The 23,867-nt window shown below is 41.9% G+C and overlaps 1 protein-coding gene across 1 annotated transcript; it reads left to right on the top strand.

The window, feature by feature from the left end:
• The first annotated feature begins 339 nt into the window (after positions 1-339).
• Positions 340-12,605, top strand: snx18a (sorting nexin 18a). The gene is made up of 2 exons (XM_026188007.1): positions 340-2,250; positions 11,601-12,605. The coding sequence occupies exons 1-2, from the start codon at positions 741-743 to the stop codon at positions 11,852-11,854; spliced, it is 1,764 nt and encodes a 587-aa protein (XP_026043792.1). The 5' UTR covers positions 340-740; the 3' UTR covers positions 11,855-12,605.
• The last annotated feature ends 11,262 nt before the right edge of the window (positions 12,606-23,867 follow it).

Below are 23,867 nucleotides of genomic sequence, written 5' to 3'. Positions count from 1 at the left end.
AATTATGTATAATCTTAATTTGAAGTAATTATGCAGTGAAGCTCTGGGATTTGATGCCTATAATAGTCATTACTTTTCTGGAATTTGTAGACTGCATTTAGAGCGTTATAACCGTATGGAACGCCTCTTATTCACTAACACAATATGTAAAACTCCTGACTGTGACCTCAGCGAATACTTTAAGCCTTAAATCATGTGCTGAGGCTTCATCTTATCAGCTGTTATGTCTCTGCCGTTGCTCCCCGCAGGCGCAACGGTTTGTTTCCGATTGGAATCAATCAGTCATCGAGTCTAGAGAAACTCGCAGCGCTCACGGCAGGTTGATTTGTGTCGTCTGGGCGGATCGCGGCGTGCTGTTGCTCCACCCTCGATTATTCAGCCTGGTTGACGTGCGGTTGCTGCGCAGCTTGTGAAGACAGAAGCGTACGAGAGGGATCGGAGGGTGACTGCTGGAGCTCAGATTAGTGTTGTTGTAGAGAGGAAAGAAAAAAAACCCACTAATCCAGGTTTGCACGCTGCAGGATTACAAACACCCCAGTGCTTTTTCTCCCCAACACGGAGGACCGCGCTGAGAGGATCTGCTTGAAGACGCTGTTGTAGAAGTTTGTGCTCGGAGTTTTGAGAGTAGTTACTGTTGGACTGACCGAGCTAGCCCGGCTGCCCGCTGTGCCTTCCTCTGTCCCGGCCAGCCAGCCGTAAGTGAGCCCGCTGTCCTGCTCTCCTTCCAGCTGTGGTGAATCATGGCGCTCAGAGCCAGAGCGCTGTACGACTTCAACTCTGAAAACCCCGGAGAGGTGTCGGTGAAGGAGAATGAGATCCTGACTGTGTACAGCGAAAAGGACATCGAGGGCTGGTTCGAAGGGGTGAACAGCAAAGGGGAAAGGGGACTGTTCCCCGCTTCGTACGTGGAGATCCTGCGGAACGATGCCGCCTGCACCACTGTCAACAACAACAGCTGCAACACATCTGGGGACGCTAACCCGGACTTTAGATACGCCAACATCCCATCCGGAGGTTTTGACGGCTCTTATAAACCTAAAGTTGAGAACTTTTCTAAACCGTCTCCTCCTGGTTTCCCCGCTTTCTCACAGCCGCTACAGCAGCAGCAGCACGGCTACCAGCAGCCCAGCCAAGGCAGCGATGATGACTGGGATGATGACTGGGATGACAGCTCTACTGTGGCAGATGAGCCAGGTACTGTAGGGGGACGGTACCATGACTATGAAGGCAATGGACCGTCCACTTACAGAGTGACAACATCATCAGTGCCACGAGGTAATGCTCAGCAAGCCAAGAGCTCTGCTACAGTGAGCAGGAACCTGAACAGGTTTTCGACCTTTGTGAAGTCAGGGGGAGAGGCGTTTGTGCTCGGAGAGGCGTCCGGCTTTGTGAAGGATGGGGATAAAATCTGCGTGGTGATGGGTAATTATGGTCCAGAGTGGCAAGAGAACCCTTACCCATTCAACTGTGCGATTGATGACCCCACTAAACAGACCAAGTTCAAGGGCATGAAAAGCTACATTTCCTATAAACTGACACCCACCCACACACAGAACCCGGTGAACAGGAGGTATAAGCACTTTGACTGGCTGTATGCTCGGCTAGTGGAGAAGTTTCCCGTAATCTCGGTGCCACACATTCCAGAGAAGCAGGCCACGGGGCGGTTTGAAGAGGATTTTATCTCCAAGAGGAGGAAAGGCCTCATATGGTGGATGAACCACATGACCAGTCATCCTGTCCTGGCCAGGTGTGATGTTTTCCAGCACTTCCTCACGTGCAACAGCGCAGACGAGAAGGCTTGGAAGCAGGGGAAGAGGAAGGCAGAGAAGGACGAGATGGTCGGAGCCAACTTTTTCCTCACCATCAGCCCCCCGCCGGTTCCGTTAGACTTCCAGGAGGTGGAGAGCAAAATAGATGGATTCAAGACTTTTACTAAAAGAATGGACGACAGCACCTTGCAGCTCAATGCCACCGTCAGTGAGTTTGCCCGAAAGCAGATCAGTGGCTTCAAGAAGGAGTATCAAAAAGTAGGGATGTCATTTAAGGTCCTCAGTCAAGCCTTCGAAATCGACCAGCAGATGTATTCTGCAGGACTCAACCAGGCGATCTCCTTCACTGGGGACACATTTGAAACCATCGGAGAATATTTCGCCGAGCAGCCCAACAAGGATCTCGACCCAATCATGGATTTGTTAGCTCTTTACCAAGGACATCTGGCAAACTACCCAGACATCATCCATGTTCAGAAAGGTAACCACAGTCATACACATTTACTAGATTTGTGCCCTCTGAGGAGCCTCAGCTATTTTGCTTTACGTCTTTGGATCCTTGAGACGTCAGTGGGGAATTTATGATGATTACAAATGAATTTTACGCAGTAAGCATAAAGACCAAACTGAACTACAAAGGCAGAAAATTATCAAATACACACAATTCAAATTCAGAAGAATGTGCTTAAAATGTTTCATAATCCCAGTGACCCACATATACACTTAAAGTAAAGCAATATGGCAGCTGTGGGATCATTAAGACTTCAGTTTCAACCACAAGTTTTTCTGAGGTTTCAAAGTAGAGAAATAAGCATCTTTTCTTGCTGTGACAAGATAAACAGGGTCATTTTGTCTGAGGCATATTTGCTGTTGTTAAACTGCAGTCAGGTTACTACACAGGCTATTGCACTTTGCAAAACAAATAGCCGTTGTTTGCATTTGGAAATTGGCTTACATGCTGCTGCCTCTGTTTGTCCCACCTGTTGATTGGGTGGAACCCTTCGGCCTATGTTTGAGTTTCCATTGCTGGTGAAGCATCACGTGTTAGTGGACGGAGAGAATGTCCTTCCACGGTGAAGCCTCGTCAGTCTTTGCACAGATTAAGTAAATTGTTAGACTAATCTAGGCCATCCTCCTACAGTACCCTGGCCCAGCAATTGTTCATTGTGTGGCAAAATGTCACTCATGAGAGGATACACTGTTATACAAAAGAAACTGTGGAACTGCTCTCACAATCGCTGCCATATATGCGGTACAGTTAATGCAAGAGAAAAACAAAAAGCAAACCACACCTTTGGTCTGTAGGTCATACCTGACAGACTGCTTTCCGCCTTTGTAGATACAAACTGAAAGTCCTGCCTCAAACAGTGCAATGTGGGACATGACAGAGGACACGGGCTAGTGTGCTCTCACAGGCTAATCCTTCTCATTTTTCTCCACAATCCCACTAAAAACATCTTACTTGTGCTTCATTGATAAGACATACAATTTTACAAAAGATGCTAAAAATGGCATTTTGCCAGTGCCACTGCCTGTGCCCCCAAACCACTGGGCCCTTTCACTCCACAGTCGATGACAGAGAGTGAGGAAACAGGACAGACTTTGTAGTGGCTGCAGTGGGTTACAAACATCCCAGTCACTTCAAATCAAGATCACCACGTAGGCCACATACAGCTCCAAATAAGGCGACAGCCATTCACACAGTCTGGTGTGATAAGCCCAGCCCAATTCCACAGATAAGATATTTGGAAGACCTTGCTGCAGGCACAATGTTGAGAAAAGATCAAGGAGTAGTACAAACACACAGCGGTAGACGAAAAATAAAGCTGAAGGAAAACCCGCGATATGCAGGAGATTAAAGGAAGAGCATATTGAATCTAAAATTGCTTTGATCTCATCTTGTTCCTTTATTCTGAGTCCAGTTCAGCCAGTTTTTTTGGGTTTTTCTTCCACATGAGCTTTCATTTCCTTGTAATCATTCTTTAAGCCAATAATCAATTTCAAACAAAATTACAAGTCTGTTCCAGTTTATCATACCTGTTAGAGGCTGTAAACATTTATAATCCTACATAGAAGAACAGTTGACGTGCTTACTGTACAGCCAGTATTTCCAAACGTGTGCTTGTTTATGACACCTGAATTGAAGCCTGTCACTCAGACTGCCTGAGGAGCATTAAATGCAAATATCTACTGCAAAAGTATTCACGCAGGTATCATTATATTCAGCCTCCAGTGTATATTTATGTCTACTCACTTTAGTATCTTTTATAATTTTCCATCACATGGCAACTGCTACTGCTGCAGCAAAGCACTAAAATTAAAAAATTAAAAATCTATCTATCTATACACACACATATATATGGTATAAAAACTGGGGGCTTAGGTTTCACTGTCATATCACTGTTTGAAGACACAGCTGTGGGGCTGGGAACATAAAGGTACACCAGCCACATACATACTCATTAGTAATACTCTTTAATAATTTTTCATTTCTATCTATTGCTCTGTTTACAACCATCGTCACCACATGTAGAGGAAGTGTGCTTCTTCTTTCCCGTTAGCCTCTCTCCACACCTGAAAAGAGGACTGACCACATCCTTTGTTGTCTGAAGCCAAACTGCACGTTTCTGGAGAAGTGGTGCACAAGTGAAATTGGCTGGGATTGAAAGACAAAAAGTTAAAAGAGGATCTATATCATGTTCATTTCCTGTTTGCATTTTTCTGTGTAGACTCCACTAGAGTAGCTTCACATGTTCAAAATAATTCTTTTGTCCAGCCCCTTCTCTTCGTCCTCTGTCTGAAGCAACGCATTTGATCTCCTTTCTACTTCCTTTAAAGCCCGCTCTCTTCTGATTGGCTGGATTTTGTAAACAGAAGGTTAAAACACCTCTGTGCTTGCAGACGTTTTATGCCTGGTATATCCGTATTAAGCAGAATTTATGGTTCAGCATGTTCAGTCTGTTGGCAGTGTGGGGATGGCCTGTCTACCTGCAGAGAGCTCTGCTGTCAGATGGAGGCAGTATACAAAGTATATGGTGCAAACAGTCTGCAGTGTTATTGGTCCATCAGCCAGCCATGGAGAAAGGCAAAGTTATAGCATATAAGAGGCTGAAGTGAACTCTGAAATAGAGTGTCTAGAACACGGTGAAGCCTGAGCTTATGCCACACAGGGATTATTTGAACATACGCTAACCCCATTATTTGAAATTTTAGACATATTTATGAGCATCCACATGATAACAGCTTAGGGAAATAATGACATGTAAACTTTAAATCGCACACAGAGAGACAAATCACAGTGTCTTGACTCCCTTTTTGGAAGCTTATCTCCAGAGGTAGTCTTGCACTGATATGATGGTTTCTATCTCGAAATGAAGCATACCAAAGCAGCTGCTTGTCAGACTTTATCAATACCTGCATTCCATTTTTAGCCTCCTGTTCCTGTCTCACTGTGGCCAGAGACTCCAGACAGGTTTGGATGCAAGTGACTTGTGAAATGTGAGCTTTCCCACAGAGGGACATTGACCACCACCCTATTGATCTCCACCTCTGCAGGGACCAGATTAGCTGTTAGAGTGCAGCCTGGCAGCTATAATGCTAGCTCACACTATTGACATCATATATGGCTTTGCTTTCCAAAGTTGTTTAGCTTTACTATAATCTAATATTGACACCCTAAGTATTGTGTTGTTTCTAATAACTTGAACCTCTTGAGAGAAGAAAATGTTTATTGTCAGAAAGTTTATTGTTAGAAAGTTTATTGTTTAGGGTCTTACCATGCAGGATTAGCAGTGAGTACAATTTGTGTTGATTATCAAAGAATCTGCAGCTGTTTTTTTAAGCAAAGACAGAACAATTCAAATGTTTTTGATCAGTTTAAATAACATCAAAATAGAGGAAACATGAATATTAATATTAACAAAGAAAAAAACCCAACTTTTGACTGCATATGTTTCAGTCTAAATTTGGTTCAGCTGCCACCAGTATGTAGAAGTGAAAGCACATCTTTTTTTTTTCTTGTGTGCTGACCTTCTGCATTAGCCAAATTTAAACAGAAGATGCTTCTGCTGCTGAAAGTTTCTGTTCAGATAAAGCTTGGTGTGAAAAAAAGTGATCTTGTAATTGGTGCTTCTTTAAGGAAAACACAAAAGAGCACAACTTTATGCTCTGAGCTGTGTAGTCACAGTGATATAGTCAGTAATAAGTCAGTAAAAATGCTCAGTCACAAAGTTTTGATCATGTTTATGAAGGAGGAGTAGTACTATAGATAACACATCGTTGTATTTCGATGTAAAGAGGAAGTTTACTGGTGTATGCTATCTATCTATATTAAATCCCACAGACTGTTTGCAGAGCACAAATTCAGTAAGGGAGAACCTAGAAGTCAAGCTGAACCCTTAATACATTTTCTTTTGCCTCCTTATCCTTATTCACATTTTTTTATTTATGCATTTTATTCCCTCCTTAATTTTACCAGTTCAGCACATCCTTAAGATCAGTATTTTCTCTGCTCTCATCAGTTTTTATCACCACATGGTGTTATAAAACAATGGCAGGCGTGCAAAGGAAAGCATAGATTTACAAGGATGTCAGGCTTTCCTGCTGAGTCAGCCTTTCAGCGTGCACTCCTGTGCAAACTCTGCGGGTCTGTTCTGATATATTGTTAAAGCCTATTTAAATGTCCTCTGATGTGCAAGTGGGTGACAGAGTGATGAGATGGGCATTGCAGCTGGTTGTGCAGGTCACAGGCTCGCTGTAGCTTGGTGTTGTGTAACTGGTGATTATATAAGACCTGAAACGGCTTCCTGCAATGAGCCCAGGAGGGCTGGGTGCCACCTCCATGCGGGGAGGACTTCTACACAAGCGAATATCAGGACTAACCTCGTTCATCACTATCTGTGATGTTGGGTTTGTGCATCTATTTGTATTTATATATCTAGCAAATATAAAATAAGCTTCAGCTCAAATATAATGAGTAGATTTTAAAACTGGAAGGTAAAGAAGCCATAAGGAGAAGGAAGTAATAAAAACTAATGAGAACTAAGACATCACATACAATTTGAATATTAGAGTTTAGAACTAAATCGAGTGTTGAAGAAATAACTAAAGAAAGATCATCCTGCTCACTATTTTTGTTCCAATAAATACACTATATGTACAACCACAAATTGGGGTCAACCAGAGCAGCAGACCGAGCACAAGACAAATGAAGAAGAGTGTGCGTGCAGGGTGGAGTGGGTGGAGACGAGTATTAGGGGTGATGCATGACAGAAGGGTTGCAGCAAGAGGGAAATGGTAGTGAGAGCTACTGTGGTGTATAGTTTGGAGGTGGTAGCACTGATAAACAGGACAGGAGGCCGAGCTGGAGGTGGCCAAGTTTTCATTGGGCGTGATCAGAATAGACAGGATTAGATATGAGTATATCAGAGAGACAGCTCAGGTCGAGTGCTTTGAAGAAAAAGTTAAAGAGGAAAGGTTGAGATTCAACTATAAGAAGCAAATAAGCTTCATAAAAATGTTGATGCGTTGAAAGAAATTCTCAGGTTTTTAATGATTGACTCATTTTACCCGGTGTAACTTATAGCACTTAAATAAGTAGCCAGTGTATGAGTGCTGGCAATAAAAAGACAGATTAAGAGCAATAATAATGAGTCACATGAAGACTGCTCAAGACTCCTTGAGACATGCATGGCTTTCCATTAATCTGATGGCATTTCAGCATGCCAGCCTCATGTCTGATTGAGAACCTGCTGACTTTTCTGTCTGAGTCGTGCAGCAATCACACTAAGACCTGATTTTTATTTCTGCGGGGAAGCTTTGTAAAGCCTACGATGTAACCTAAGGAAGTGGCCCACGTCGCCGCCAGCATTTATGCTTGTGCTGATACATTAAATGCAGATTGCCTAATGGTCATGTCCCAGTGTTTTATATGGGATGCCAGTCAGAGAAGGAAATGAAATTCCAGGTTTTTTTCCCCCTCCTACATCCGGCTGCATCCACCCAACCTGACCTGACATTTCTAAGTAGGTGGCAGAGTTTACAGGGTAGGGTTTCAGAGGGGTTTTGCACTGAAGCATAGATCCCCATTAAGTTGGACCTGCTTAACATTTTCATATCATTTTTAACACAGTATTAGCCTGAACTGCATACAGTCACATTTATAGACTTGTTGCATGATTGGGTCAAAGTTTATCAAGCCCAAATTTTCCCAGCGTACCAACGTTATTGTAAGACCTATGAAGTTTGCAATGTTGCATCTTCCACACCTGAAAAAAAGCTTCTCTCTGTGATCAGCAGCTCTGTTTGTGCAACAGGTCTGCAAAACTTACTTGCAGCTGTGAAAATCATGTAGCTTTCCATATTACACTCTATTGACACCATATCTCTGTGATCAAACTCTTGTCTTTTTCAAAGTCTCCATGGTAACAGTTATTCTGTCTTAATCCATTAGTGGGCTTTAAAACAAAGGAAGCCGGAGACCTTTAAGGTGCAGGTAAACACCATGTTTCCGCTATCATGCCGTCCATCAGTCAAATGTTCAGTTTACTTATTTAAAATGTTTCAAAATTGAGATCACGACCTGGAATTTTGACCTATAGATTGCAAACATTTTTTTCAGTGGTGGAAACAAGCATTCATACTTTCAACATCTGTGGTTAACTTGATCTGTTTTTTTTCTTTTTTCTCATACCCTTTCACCTCTCTTTCTGTCATATTCAGTCCGCTGTACATCACACTAATGTCAAAGATCTGGGTTAAACTTCAGCTGAAGGAACTATAGCCAGAAGGCAAACTGAGCAGATTTTGGTGGGGGGAAGGGCAACGCGTTGTCTTTTTTGAGGGAGGATTTTCAGCATTTTTTTTCTCAGTGTGATCAAGTTTGGTCTTTGGTCTTACAACTCGAGTCTAAGAAAAGAAACTTAATGGAAACACAAAAGGTAGTGACTTAGGTCAGTGTGTCCTTTGTGGTGTCACATTTCAGGAAACAAGTAGGCTGCCTCTGAGTTCTTGCTGAGTGCTGGTGACTCAGCTCATATAATGACAAAAAAAATTCCCATGACACAACAACACAGGACGTTTTGCATGCCTTAAGGCCACAAATCACACCTCCAGACTCTGCTCTGAAGCCAGGATTATAATTGGCCATGCTGTTCACGCTATTTCACCGCTCTTGCTACATCTCTTCAGTGTCAACACTCAGTAACTTCCACATATAGTACGTCTTACACTGGTTTCCCACGTTTTAAAGCATGGGGCAAACCAGTGTTTCAGCAAGGACCAGTGAAACACATGTTTAGAGCACATTATTACTTCAAACTATTCAGGGCTAAGTTACTTTGTGAATAATTTTCTTAAGTGTTTGGTCCATCAAATGCCCGAACAAAAATTCCAAACACAGCATCATATTTTGTCCACTCAACAATCCATAGAAAACACAGGGAACGAGCAAGTCTTCACAATCAGAGACCTGAACCACATTCAGGGATTTTTGACAGCATACTTCAGCTGTAAAGCTGATTTCATGCTGTTTAAAAGTCTAACTGAAACATTGGGGCCAAATTCTAAGAACCAGGAATCAAAAAATGATGTACGCACACATAACTTTCATGTCCGCATCCTCACCAGTGGGTCCATGGTCTGTGGCTTTCCTGTTTGCTACCAGCTGTGATATGTGACCATATTTAAGTAGGGAGTTCAGAGAGAACATCATTTCCCACCACTTTCTCGCGCCGTGCAGCTTAACATCAATTTCTCACGACATTCATTCCTTTCAGCTGGTCAGCAGTTTGATAAGTCATCAGCCACGAGCTCCTGTTGTTGTGACTCTGCTTTCCGCTCTCATTGAACCATCTGTCTGGAAAGCCGGAGGCTAATTTCTTATGTTTTGTCTCTTTTGACTGAAGGCTTGTTTTGTGGCACTGAAAAGGTAGTACTTTCTTGTAAAGGAAGTGTCAGTTAAGCATGAAATGCAGAAATGCAGGGCTGTAAACCATCATTTCTGGTGCTCTAATGCCACAAGACCCCACCACAGCGATGATAGAAAGTAGCTCTTTGTGCATGTGCGACAAACTCGAGCAGGCATTTGTGCAACTTTCAGTATGAGTATGATTCTGTGGATTTGTTGCAGTGGGTTTTCGTTAGGAGTTTAGTAAAGGTGCAATCTTAGTTTTTCACGCTTTACACGAATGCACTGCAAACATCCAACAGTTGATGTCAAACAGTTATTAAAATGAGTGCACTCCTAAATAGCCCTGGTAGTTGAGAGAAACTGCCAGAAAAATCCCTTAAATGGTTCGAGGCTTTGAAATGACTTAATAGATATTTTTAGAGTTGTGCTCCTAAATATAGATACAGAGAGCCTGTCTTGCTCATAAGTGTTCCCACTATTTTTGGTCAGTTTGATAAGTTAAAGGTTAAGCTTGACCAAATAAGATAGGTCATGTTTTGTTTTGTTTTTTTAGGGGGGCTTGTGCTAAAAAAAAAAAAAGAGTTAGAAAAAAAAGAAACTTGTGGTTTTGTTTTGTCTGGTTGTGTCTGCATGGGTTTTTTTGTTTTTTTTTAACTTGACTGGAAAACTTATATGTGCAGTGTATGCTAACAAAAATCTGGGACTTTCTGGAGTTTTGTGTAAATAAACAATTTGTACAGCGGTTGAACTCTTATTAGTTCAGAATGGTAGGAAAAATGAAGGTTAACACTGAAATTGAATTTCTTTTATTCCATCTATCTTCTCATCCGATTCAGATGGGGTGGACCCTGGATAGGTAACCCTCCTGTCACAGGGCTAACATAGACCACCATTATCACCAGTTAACTTAACAGACCTCCGTGCTGTGAAGTTTTAAATACATGATCTCTCTACATTTTATTTCTAGCAACATATTTGCTCACTGAGCAGCATATTACATCAACTACCAATTATTGTTTTTCCATTGCTGAAGAATAAATAACTGCCCAAATATAGCAACAGAGAGCCAGGCTACAGGTGTGGCCAATATCAGGTAGTGACAACAGCAACTTGGAACTTGGTGGAAAACCCATAGACGCTACCATGACATCACCCAGTGATTCATCCTTTCTATTGTGACTATTAAAAGGGACACTAACTATGGGTAGCAAACAACAGGATTGAAATAAAACGGGCCTACCAGAGAAACTGAATAACCAACTCCTTTGAGTGTTTTTTTTTTTTTTTTTTAAGTGTACACTCTGTAGGCACAGTCACCAAGCACAATCATCCCAACTCCACCTCTGGTCTGCACTTGTATTGTACATGAAGTCATTCATATGGTCCTGTCACGTGCTTTAACTGTGATTTTTCACTGAGGTAACAGTCATAGGGGAACCACTGGACTTCCTTCTTGGGTACTTCTAGGGATCGCGCTGCAGGAGTTCCCAGTCCTGTGGTTAAATGTGCCCAGATGTGGCACACAGTGACTCAAAACAGACACACCCCTAACCTTGAATACATTTATTTAAAAAATATTACCCCAAGTGCTGATGTCACAAAGGTGAACATTTGCTATAAATACTGAAACTACTTCCTTGTTCCAGGCTGTAAATATTCAAAGTGGGATATATAGTGGCCAGAAATTTGCATTTTGCAGTTCTGGTTTCCTCATGTTGAAGTCGGTGGGTTTTGAGGTGATTTAGACACTTTCATATTTTGTTCTACAACACAAGTAGGTCAGTTAATGCTCCACTTGTTAATTTTGTACTGCAGGTTTAGTGGTGTGGGTGCTTTTCGTGGACTAGAAAACAGAAAAATATGTATTAGTTTGATTAGAAAAGAAATTCAAAAATTCCTGCTCTTTTTAATCCCCCATACAGGAGCGCTGACAAAGGTGAAAGAGAGCCAAAAGCACGTGGAGGAGGGAAAAATGGATCGGGCACAGGCAGAAGGAATCAACGAGCGCTGCAACATCATCTCCTTCGCTACGCTGGCTGAGATCCAGCATTTCCATCAGATCCGCGTGCGAGACTTCAAGGCGCAGATGCAGCACTACCTACAGCAGCAGATCACCTTCTTCCAAAAGATCACGGGCAAGCTAGAAGAGGCTCTGCAGAAGTACGACAACGCGTAACGGATCGTTCGTCTCGATCCGTCGGTTTAGACCTCGCTGATTAATGGCCAAGCACTCCCTTTGGCCAGCCTGCGGCATCTTGGCAAACAACAGCCAGTTCCTCACACACACACAAACACACACATACACAGACACACTGCTGATGCTGCTTATCCAGCAGGGAGGGATTTTAAAGGAGATTATGGTCCAGTAACAGCAAAATTTCAACCAAATCCAGGTTTCAGTGTATGTTGGGCCACATTTTCTTGGGCACTGGATGTCCTTGTTTTAGAGACGATGGGTACTTGGGAGTTGGGTTAATTCATTAAAAAAAACACTCAAATTCTTTTAGATTTCTTGAGAATCAACAAAAATGATGGTGCACCAGTTTGGTATGTGGGTGAATTAAATAACCTTGTATTCACTGCTGCCTAAACATCTGGTGCGAGATTTCCTACATTAAGTGTTTTTAGCCTTAAAACTGAGGTTTGAACTGTTGGAGTGGCTGCCGCGTCAGCAGCAGCGGTGCTGTCGTGGCCAACACACTGCCTTCTGGAAACACTCGAGCCCTTCCTGCTACACGTCTTCTTGGACAAACAGGACAAAATGTTTACAGTCTCCTCACTGTCACCACTGTGTCGCTGTGCCTTCTGATCATGTATCTCTGGTTATTTTTGTTAATAGCTACTTCAAAGCTTTATATACTGATTGTGTAGAAATATATTGTATTTGTTATTATAAAGCTACAAATTTTGCAGTCTTTGTTGGGAAATGATATCAGATGATTATTTGAGGACTTGTTTCTTAACACTTGCAGTGTGACGACATCAGGATCAAAGATTACCTGCTCTGATAATGATCATGCTTTACTTACCTACACAGCAAGCTGATTTTAGGGGAGGATGATGATGGACACTTACTGTAACCATGCCGGATGCCGGTGTTGTGCCAAAAAGTGATTGTCTGCCAAAAACTGATTTCCGGTATTTGCCAAAAACTGATTGCTCGTATTTAAACTGCTATAAGTAACTTGTTGGCATATACTATGTGAAACATATGTCAAATGCATCCCTCATGGATGACACAAAGTCATATTGAGCCACAAACAACATTCGTGTAACAAGGTAGAAGCCGCAATCAGTTTTTGGCAGCGACTTTTATAGAACCTTTATTTATGCAGTTAAAAAAAACCTCATTAACATTAAAAATGTCTTTTGTAAGAGTAAGACAGCAGAAATGGCAGCAAATATTACAATAGTTCTGTAAAAATATTGTAAGTGGGGAAAAAGGACCGGATTGGTTATAATGTGAGTACAATAACACAGAGTTATAAAGATACTTGAAAAAACAGATAATCTTTTAATTCTATATATAACCCCTTTGTAAACGCTGTTCACCGAAGTCTATTTACCAACATACGTAAAGATATTACACATAAAAAATACACGGAAACATTGGAAATCACTTTTTGGCAGGCAATCACTTTTTGGCACAACACCGGTTTTCAACCTTAGTTTTTGGGCGTAGTGTTCATAGGCAGGCTGTAAGGGGGTTCGGGGGTTCCTCACCTGTTTTAATAATGCAGTCCTTTTGATAGCACACTGATGTTTTTAACATTTACGATGCTGGCTGCATCGTAAGGAGATAAATGTAGAAGCAGAGAGGCAAAAATAAATTCCTTCTTCACAGAAATATTGTTTGGTTCTTTGCATTTCTCAAGTACTTGACAAAACTCAATCATTTAATCTTACTTGGTTAAAAGCCAGCAGATAATGGTGTATGTGCTGACAGTTAGCTGCCAGCGGTCCTTCGTCGACAGACAGGTCAGACAAGTGTCATGTATCCGGCTTAGCATTTCACAACAACAAAATAACAAAGGGAGCGAACTGCACGGCTCTGTACGTTTCCTTGGCCGCGTCCCCGGAGGACCGCTGCTGTGTTTGTTTTATGCTAAGCTCATGCTCAGCTCACAGACAGATCTGCTGACAGCACAGGAGCCTGGGTGGCCATATGGGACATCTGGCCACTTTTAAAAGTGTCTGCAGCCGTGCCAGCAGCTGTGTCACTGTGCTCTACTGTAATTGCTCCCTGCGATAACATGTTCACGATGTAATATTTGTTCATCAATATGTTTAGCAGCCAGCGGGTGGCGACTCCTCTGGTTGCAAAAGGGCACGTGCTTTTATAGAAGTCTGTGGAAAAACAGCCCCCGCTTCCCTTTCTCTGTGTCAATTTTCTGATGAGCTGATGGGTTCAGCTGCTAGTTTCAGGTCACACTTGCAAAAACATGAAGTTTAAATTGCAAATTACGGTCTGTGCAAAGGGAACTACCTGCATGTTTGTTTAGCAACCTCATGTTTGATAGTTAAAATCTGGTGATCAAAATCCACTTTGGGGTTGCGGAAGGAGATCATCCGATGTAAAACTTTAGCAAATGAAACCCCTTGTGACACCGGAGCGGCCAAAAGTAGCTGCCTCATTAGAGTTTGAAAGGGGAATTATCCAGGGTGTGACTGCTGGCTAACAACTTTTCAGTTTCTGGTTTCGAGACCTCAAAATGATGGCGCTGAAAATGCTCAACAAATGCTTCACAATTTGACTTTAGTAACCAGTGGGCGACATCCATCTTTTATACTGTTCATGACATAAATGTCTAACTTCTGTCTACAAAGTCTTGAAACATTCTCTCAAAATCTACAGATATACTGGTGCTGTCAGCGTTAATCTCGTTAAAATGATGTTAACGCCATAACCGCATGAACGCGGCGTGGATATTTCTGCCAATTCAGTTCGATATCCCACCCCATTGCATCCATTCTGTACTGCTTATTCTTATCAGGGTCTTAGCTGGTTGTATCCCAGCTACAAGACATTATATAAAAGTTAGATTTATATTTTAAAAAAATGATGTTGATAGATGAAAAATCAGAGGATCGCTGAAGGTTTCATCCTCACATAGTAGAATATCTTATCCAGATTTACAAGAGTCCTTATCAAGATACTGGTCATACTGAAGTAGGAATTAAAACATGACTTCCTCTTCTGAGGTTTTTGTGGTGATGCTTCAAAACAATTGTTGAGACAATTCACTTCAAAGTGAGGGACAAAATGACATGTGGGAGCACTCGCCTTCTCTTTTCCTGTTTTCTTTAGTTTCTGTTGAAATCGCTTTCCTCTCCAGCACAAACTCAACAAGATCCGTTCAGCCTTTGGAAAGCTCATCCTTCAGGCGTTCTGTCAGTCTGCCAATGCCTGAGGAAATGGGTGCTCCTGTTTTTACATTTGTGTTCTGGCTGGCCTGAAGCTTTGGGGTTTCTCAGTGTGTAAAACTCACAAATATTAGGCAAAAGAGGTTCGTTGAGTAAGCTTAAGCACTTCTACTCTTTTTACCTGTGATTGTGAAAAGTACAAACTGGCATGATTTCAAATCCTCCGTACACACACATTTATCATCACACGATTGTATCGTGTATTTGCAAGAGTGTGTCTTTGTCTAATGTCATCGTAAAGTCTGCAAATGTGATCTGAAGAAAAGGGTTGGTGGCGCTGGTGGGCGGTGACGGTGTTTCACTCACCGCAGTCTAGCCACTGCAGGAAACAAACAGCTCTTAACTGACACTTGGATTGCTTGTGAGACAGAACAGTGTCAGCAGCTGGCCACATTCCACAGAGAAAAAACATCAAGTGTGCAAAACCAACAACAAGCAGAGCAGCGCCGGAAATACCGGCCGGGGGGGTTAAGGGGTTACAGCATAGCACGGTGCAAGCGTAAATGCTGGTGAGTAAAAAAAACGGAGCAAGAGTCGCTGCATTTCAACACTAATGAAAAACATCATGTGTCCGAAATAAGTTAGCGCTGCTCCTCTGAGACTTGGCTGTCTTCCTTTTGGATTTGCAGTGGATCTCTGGAATTCTCAGAATGTAACCCCAAATATATTCGGCACCCTTTCCAGCTGCTCTCACACAAGGAAAAAAGAAATACTTAGATAGCATGCTTTCACCTTTTTCATCAGCGAACAGCTGTTTTCACCTTTTTAAATTTATTTTTACTAAAAAAAACCATATTACTCTGTCAGATTTTTAGTAATGCTGACAGGAGGAAGAGTATCAGTTAATTAAAAGGCATTTCTCCTGCATATGAGCCGGCACCGGCGCTGCATTTAACCACATTAATGTCATTAAAACTGAATCAGTGTCTCGAGGTCCTTGCTTGTGTAAATGATATCTTTCAATATTCAGGTCAGATTCTACTGATTCAATTGGGACAAAAAACACTGAAACACAACCCTCTTCAATGAATCCTCCATAACTGGAACTTACCCTAAAAACCTGTGCAACGTTTCACATCTGCTACTCTTAACTCGTACGAACTGAATGGATCACTTCCTTCTTGAGAGCTCTTGCACTCATATGACATAATTTCACCCTGAGTGCCATTGTGAGTTTGACCCTGGCTTCCTCTTATTACTCCAGCTCATTAAAGGCTTCCAAAAGTTACATTATAATACCAGGAAATGCCCTAAGGCAAACCGCAATGATTTCATCCCTTATATTTCCTCTTGTGATATTACAGAATTCAAAGAGGAACAACAAAACCAAACACAGGATTTCTGTTTAAGGAAATGGCTTGTTTCAAATGGCAGTACAATATTTTGAAGCTAAGGTGCGACTTTGAAATAACAGAACATGTTGTTCCTGCTTGCCTGTTGAAACTGCTTTTGTGGCTTCAGTTGTTTCAGTAACGTATGATCTCATCTGTGTAATCCAGGACTGTGCGCTTGTACTTGGCAAAAGGTTTCTGGTATAATTTCATCTTCTGCAAATGTGCACAGAGAACAGGACAACTTGTGAAGATTTTAACACTCCAACTAATGCTTATAGGATAGAAAATAGTTTTTTTCTCTTCATCAGGTGCAGCATATACAGAAAACATTTTAAAAGATTAGTTCAGTTTAACTTGGTTTAAAACTACAAGACCATAAACCCAACCCATCCTTGTGGGTGTCTCATTAACTGCCATGAATGTAGAGTTGTGTGAAAAATGTAGTATAACCTGTGAGTCAGTAGCTTGTAGAACCTGCTTTAGCAGCAATAATTTGAAGCTAATATTTTCTGTATGACTTTATCAGTCTTTCACATCACTGTGGGGTATTTTTGACCCACTCAGCTTTACACTCTTCCTTCAGTTCATTTAGGTTTGTGATCAATTGTTTATGCACAGCTCTCTTAAGGTCCCACCACAGCATTTCAGTCAGGTTGAGGTCTGGATTCTGACTGGGCCATTTCAACACGTTGGCTGAAATGGAAAAGAATCATCCTGCCGGGCATTCCTCGGAGTGTTTGGGAAAATTGTCCTGTTGGACGACCCAATTTCAGCCAAGATTTAGCTGTCTGACAGATGGCCTCACTTTTGACTCGGGAATATTTTGGTATACAGAGTTCATGATCTACTAAATGGCTGCAAAAAACAAGCCTAAATATCACACGTTCACCGCCGTGTTTGACAGTTGGTTTGAGGTGTTTGTGCTGATATGCTGTGTTTGGTTTTAACTAAACATAGCACTGTCCATTATGGTCAAGCATCTAGACTTTGTTTCAGTCTGTCCAAAGGACATTTTTCCAGAGGTCTTGTGCTTTGTCCAGATGCAACTTTGCAAACCCAACAGTTCTGCCACACTCTTTTTAGAGAGGGTTTCTTCTGATAGCCCTTCTAAGCAAGCCATATGCGTTCAGTCTTTTGCTTTGCATGCTTTTACTGTCAAGGTCCTGGGTCATGTGACCCAGTATTCTGAGTTTCTTGAGGTTTTTGTTATTCTTTTCAGTCTAGTTTCATTTCAGTTTATCTAGTTACATTCTGTCATGCCTAGGTTACACTTTTAGTTCATGATTTATCAAGCTCCCCATTTGTCTCATCCCTGTGTGAAGCTTTCTGTGTCAGATTGTCATGTTAAGTCTTCGTGTGTCTATCTGTCATGTTTCATGTCCAAGTTTTCTTTGTTTGTCAAGTTCGAGTCATTTCTGGGTCTCGTTATGTTTCCCGTTTTATTTTGAAAGAGCCTTGTGTTTTTTGTTTATTGTATTTAGTTTCACGTCCCCTGTCCTGTCATTATGTTAATTGTTGTCAGCTGTTTTCCCCATGTGATTCCTCTTCCCTTGTTCATTCTTATGTGTATTTAGTCTGTGTGTTTCCGCTCAGTCAGTGTCAGATCGTCTGTTATCCTCACCGCAGATTTCATAGGTGTGCCTCATTGTTTCACTGTGTTTCCTAGTTTACTCAGTGTTCATAGTTTTTTCACTGGTTGTCACAGCCCTTTGTTAACACAGTGTTTATAGCAGGGCTGCCCAATCCCAGTCCTCGAGAGCTACTATCCTGCAGCTTTTAGATGCATCCCTACTCCAACACAGCTGAATCAAATGGTTTAATTACCTCTTCAGCATGCCATCATGTTTGGCAAAGGCCTGATAACAAGCCATTCATTTGATTCGGGTGTGTGGGAACAAGGATGCATCTAAAAGCTGCAGGACGGTAGCTCTCGAGGACCGGGATTGGGCACCCCTGGTTTATAGTCTCCTTAGTTTCCCTAGTTTCATGTTTCTTGTGCCATCAGCCACAATAAAGGTTCGCTTTATTTTTAAACTTCGTTTTGTCTCCACCGTGTCTGCATCTGGGTCTACCTCGTTGTCACACCGGCGCACCCTGCCGTGACATTTAGTTGTTGACACAGTTGGATCCTAACTCTTCAAGTTTATCACTACAAACACCTCATCAATAAGCAGTTCTAGCCACTAGCTTATGTGATTTTCCCAAAACGCCAAACTACTTTTCTTAATAGCCAGAGTAGAATTTATGTCATGAAAATGATATAAAAGATATCAATTCTCCAAGTCTGCATAGAGAAAGAAATACACATAGATAGAAAAGATCACTTCTGCACACTTCAGTGTTTCCTCAGGCTTGACTCTATCAGGTGTACTGCAGTCAATTCTACCTGCTTGAAAATGATGATCTCATTTCAGAAATTTCAGCTATGTAAATTTTATTGCTTATAAAATCGCGCGTCTGCATCACCCTGCAGCTTCTTTGCCTGCGTAGCTGAACATCTTTCTTTCTTGTAGAGTTCATGCTTTTGGAATGCGATGTGTTTGCTTGTACTCAGCATATTCTAGCTGGAGGTGGGGGGGATTCGAGCTGGATCTGTTTTCAGTTACTGGTCTTTGATCTGACACAGGGGAGAGATCCTGTCCTGACACAGCCGGCAGATTCAGGTGCAAAGGCGATATCGAGCACCGAATCTCGGGGATAAACCGATTCTCTTTCTCCAGGGAAAAACAGACAACCACTCCTCCCAGCACAGGATTCATATCGCAGTCTCAGTGGAACAATGTCTACATGAAAAAGTGTGAATGAAGATCAAAGAAGCATGTTTCATGTTCGCCTGGGAGTTCTTTTTTCTCTTTTAAACTGAACCCTAAGTGTACAGACTTCAACACCTCTGCTATTTCTCACAAAAATAAAATCAAAACCATCCACATTTGTTATTTTTATTCACTTACTGCATATTCAGTGGCAGTGGAAAATTACAATTACATTCTTTGCTGTCAGTGTCTCGTGAGACGTGGTGACATCACTCGGCTGGAAAGGTTGTTAAGTAGGGTTGTTCCCACAGCTTTAAATATCTGAAGGTAGATGGCAGGATGACGTATAACTTGTTCCCTTTCAACAAACACTACATCTGAATACCGTCCTGTTTTGTTAGCTCATCGTGCAACGTGCCTGGAATATTTACACCCTGTCGTATTTTTGAAAGAAAACGAAAGCACCTAATTTTTATGAAAACAGTTTGAGAGTACAGGATGAGCTATTGGTGTGAATGATTAATGAGGTGTTAATTAAGTCTATCAAGCGCTTGTGTTACTCCCAGGAGTCTGATTGTTTAGCCCACAGGGATACTGCTCACATACTTGAACTCAGAGAACATTGGCGGAATAAACCAAAGGAATTTTCTGATTTTAATTAAAGTCTTTATCTTCTCAACTTCTTCCCAATCAAGCTGACAGTAGAAAACTTTTCTCTTCTTTGTTTATCTATTACGGTTAACTCTACAAGTAGATCTGTTTGTGCTTAGAGATTTTCGTGGTTTAATGTTATTTTGCTCAAATCCAATGCAAGCAGTTCTTATTTGTGCAGGAAGTGTGATTAGACAAACATGCCAACAGCTCCCATGAGATCATCCACTGACCTCAGCAACAAGCAGCACCCTGCCCACTGCTAGGGCGAGGCTAGTCCTCCTGGAAAAGGCTCAGATTTGCTACACCCTGCTTATAAAACATTATTGTAGGCTAAAAATCGCATTTGCTGTTTCTAAATCTTTCACTGTTCCTAATCTGATTTGGAATGAACACAGTATAGTTTCTGTAGGTGGCTATGGTCTGAAATAGCACTAGAAGCACAACAAAATATTTCATTTTTGGGTTTGTTTAGTACTGGTATCATGAAATGAACATCCTGCCAGAGGCACACCCACTGGAAAATGTCCAAATACTACGTGCTAAAAAGACTTAAAGAGACCAGCTTGTGGAATTATTTTCTGAGGTGCTCTTTTTCTCTTTCTTAGGACAGAAAAAAGTTAGAAACTCTTGATATTGTTTGAAGAAACATGTTAAGTCACTCATGTAACACACAGCAGGACATGATGCAGTTTAGATCTGTTCTTGCTACTTAAAATACTGTGTTTGGTTTAAGCAATGGAGGCGCCTGTATAGTGCATGGAGGAGGCAGGAAGAAACCGAGCACCTCTTTGTAAGCCATTGGACAAAAACCTGCACTATCTTCATATGTGGACATCACTCAGATTTGTACTAGAGAGCTTGCAGGGTCGGAACTGTTATCCAAAAACGTTTAGAGCTGCCTTTCATCAGTCAGCAGCTTAATACAGAATCGCATTTTAAATTTCACCCCCATTTTGGCGACCCCTCTGACCTGTCCTCTATTGCTACCATCAGCCCACACAAATACTTGGGGACCTGATGATGAACATTTCCTATTTTGCTTCCTCATAGTTTACCTCTTGCATGAAAGCTTGAGTAAAACCGACACGAAAGACAACGCGTTTTCTGATGGGCTTGTTTAAACCACATGTAGCGCCACAAAAACAGAAAAAGAATCTTTTTCTTCTCTGCTGTGTGCAACATTTTCTTATTGCAGTCTCTAATGACTGTGACAACCTTCATGGACCACCAGCCGAGAGTTTAAGTTAAGCCCTGGATAAAAATATGTAGGGTTTTTTGTTTTTCCTTAGGGGTATACATGTGCGTGTATCCATACAAATGCAACATGGGAATTGTTTTATTTCTCAGCTGATACAAGGGAAGAGTGGAGGACATGCTGTATGTCCTGTACCTGGCAGAAGGTTCAGGAATGTGGGAGCACTCTGCATTCTTTAGCCCCGGTTTTGTTTTTATAGCCCTCACACAGGAAGCTCACTGCAGCAGGGCCTCATTCATGTTGTCTGAAAAACGCTGACTGCCATCCCACCCCCACCTCTCTGGCCGCTCTCCAAGACACACACACACACACACACACACACACGCATGCATGCACACACACACCAGACAACACACAACATGCATTTTTGTAGTTGTGGGCCACAGTGGATTCTCCCCTCCCCCACCCCCATCAGAGAGTTTCATTTATAGCTCTAATTACAATAAACAAGCAAGAAGAACTGGGGAAGAGGCAGCTTAAACAACGATTTTCTCAGTGATAGCAGTTAATCAAATACTAGCTCACAAGTTTTAATATGCATTTTTAATATTTCTTGTCTGCTCTGAATTAGGCGGGGTTTTTTCGGTTATGTTTCCTGTAGCAAACATAGGTTTTCAAGTTGCATTTGCCAGTTTTTACACAAGCTGGATTATAAAAACTAAAAACAAATTACATTTCCCTGCATACTTTTTGATAACGTCACAGGATTCAGGGCGGGGCGTGTCTGTCTTCACTGAGTTTGCACATTTCAAAAACTTCAAATGTAACTTTGAAGTAAAAACTGGAAAATCGTAGGTTATTTTTTTCCTTTCCACCCTCTTACTCTCACACAACAACCCCATCAGTTTGACCATCTTTGTCCACTGCTACCCACAGACCTCAGTTGACAGGAAACTGGCCTACCGAGTGACTACTGGTGGTCTGACTTAGCTTAAATTCAGCACGTACACTCCTCCCATTGTACGTGTTCACTGCTCAGAAATTAACTGATTGACAGTTGACCAAGATCAGCGCCTAAGCATACGTGTTAATGGGAGGAAAAAGTGAATGTGTGTGACCAGTGAATCAGTTTCAAGATGACTACAGATTTATCACATCCTCTCCATACTGTTCAAAAATGATTTAATGTCGAGAACATGCTCCTCGGGGTATTACAGAGAGAGAGAGCATTTGAGGCCAAACATCTGTTGCATGACATGTGATAATATCCCACTGTGGCTGAATCTACTGACAAGATTTGACAGGGAGTCGTCCTGTCAGTGGACAGTCGGACTCGTGGGAATTGTCCGCATGAGCGTGTGTTTGCATAGAGATACTGTTGTTGTTGTTGTTGGAATCCCAAAAAGTTTTAAAAGCTGATGATCCAAATCAGGTCATACTCGCAGGACCAAATCACTAAAATGTAGCCTTAAATTTGACACAGAAAAAAATGTTATTTAGATCATATTAAAAACAAAATGTCCTGCAGCTTAATCATCAACAATTCAAGCAGTTTTTGGTTAAATCTAATAAGTTAAAATCGGTGCTGGCTTATTTGGCAAAGAATGCAGCCATTCAATGACAAGTAAAAAGGAACGAAAATACACACATGCCCCAAAGTGCTCTCATATGCTATTTATTAAGCATAAGTGTTGACAAATTTATAGAAGAGCAACGCATGTATGTCCAAGAAAAATCACTACACATGTAGAGCCATCCTTACAGACACTCAGAGAAAAAAGGAACTTTTAACAGGATTTTATGAGGTGCTATGAAAAAAAGCAGCACACCCCATGAGTCAGTAGACTGCAGAATCACCTTTAGCTGCAATAACTTGTACGGTAGTAATCATTTCCTGAATGATTTATCAAATTTTCTGGATGACCTCTGCAGGTGTTTGTTAATAGACAGCTCTCTTAAGTTCCTGCCACCGCATTTCAATCAGATGAGGCACTCTGACAGGGTCATTGCAACACTTTGATTCTTTCTTTTTCAGCCATTCTGTTATGTTTGCTGTTCAGCTTGCTGGTGAGCTTGTTGCATGGCCCAGTTTTAGCCAGGCTTTATCTGTTGGACCGATAGCCTCACATTTGACTTCAGAATACTTTGGTATGCAGAAGAGTTCATCGATGACTCAGTGACTGCATGGTGCCCAAGTCACAGCCCAAATCATCATCCCCCCACCACCATGCTTAACGGTTGGCTTGAGGTGTTTGTGCTGATATGATGTTTGGTTTTCATGAAAGGTGGCCAAACATATCCATTTTTGTCTCATGCGTCCAAAGGCCATTGTGCTGCCATGTTCTTTTAAGAGAGAAGTGGTTTTCTCCTGGCAGCTGTTTTCTAAACTTTAAAATTTAACATGCTAACTGAGGCCTGAATATGTTGGGGCATTACAAGCCCATTATCATCAATGGAGCTCCAGTGGAGAGGGTGCAGTCCTTCAAGTATCTTGGTGTCCACATCTCCTCAGACCTGACATGGGCTGCCCACATTCAGGTCCAGACCAAAAAGGCTAGGCAGTGCCTGTATCACCTACGACAACTGAGGAAGTTCAGGGTCTCTCCAAAGATCCTCAGGATTTTCTATACAGGCGCTGTGGAGAGCATCCTCACACAGAACATGACATCGTGGTTCGGGAACAGCTGTGTGAAGGACCAAAAAGCTCTCCAGAGAGTGATCCGTACAGCAGAACGCTGCTGCAGGATTGCTCTCCCCCCGCTTCAGGACACCTACACCAGGAGATGCCGGACTAGAGCAGCGCAGATACTGAAGGACCCGTCCCATCCT

Source organism: Astatotilapia calliptera, chromosome 12 (assembly GCF_900246225.1).
Source record: "Astatotilapia calliptera chromosome 12, fAstCal1.2, whole genome shotgun sequence".
Taxonomy (NCBI): domain Eukaryota; kingdom Metazoa; phylum Chordata; class Actinopteri; order Cichliformes; family Cichlidae; genus Astatotilapia; species Astatotilapia calliptera.
The sequence above is the reverse complement of the archived record's forward strand: the minus strand, read 5'-3'. Positions and strand labels throughout refer to the sequence as shown.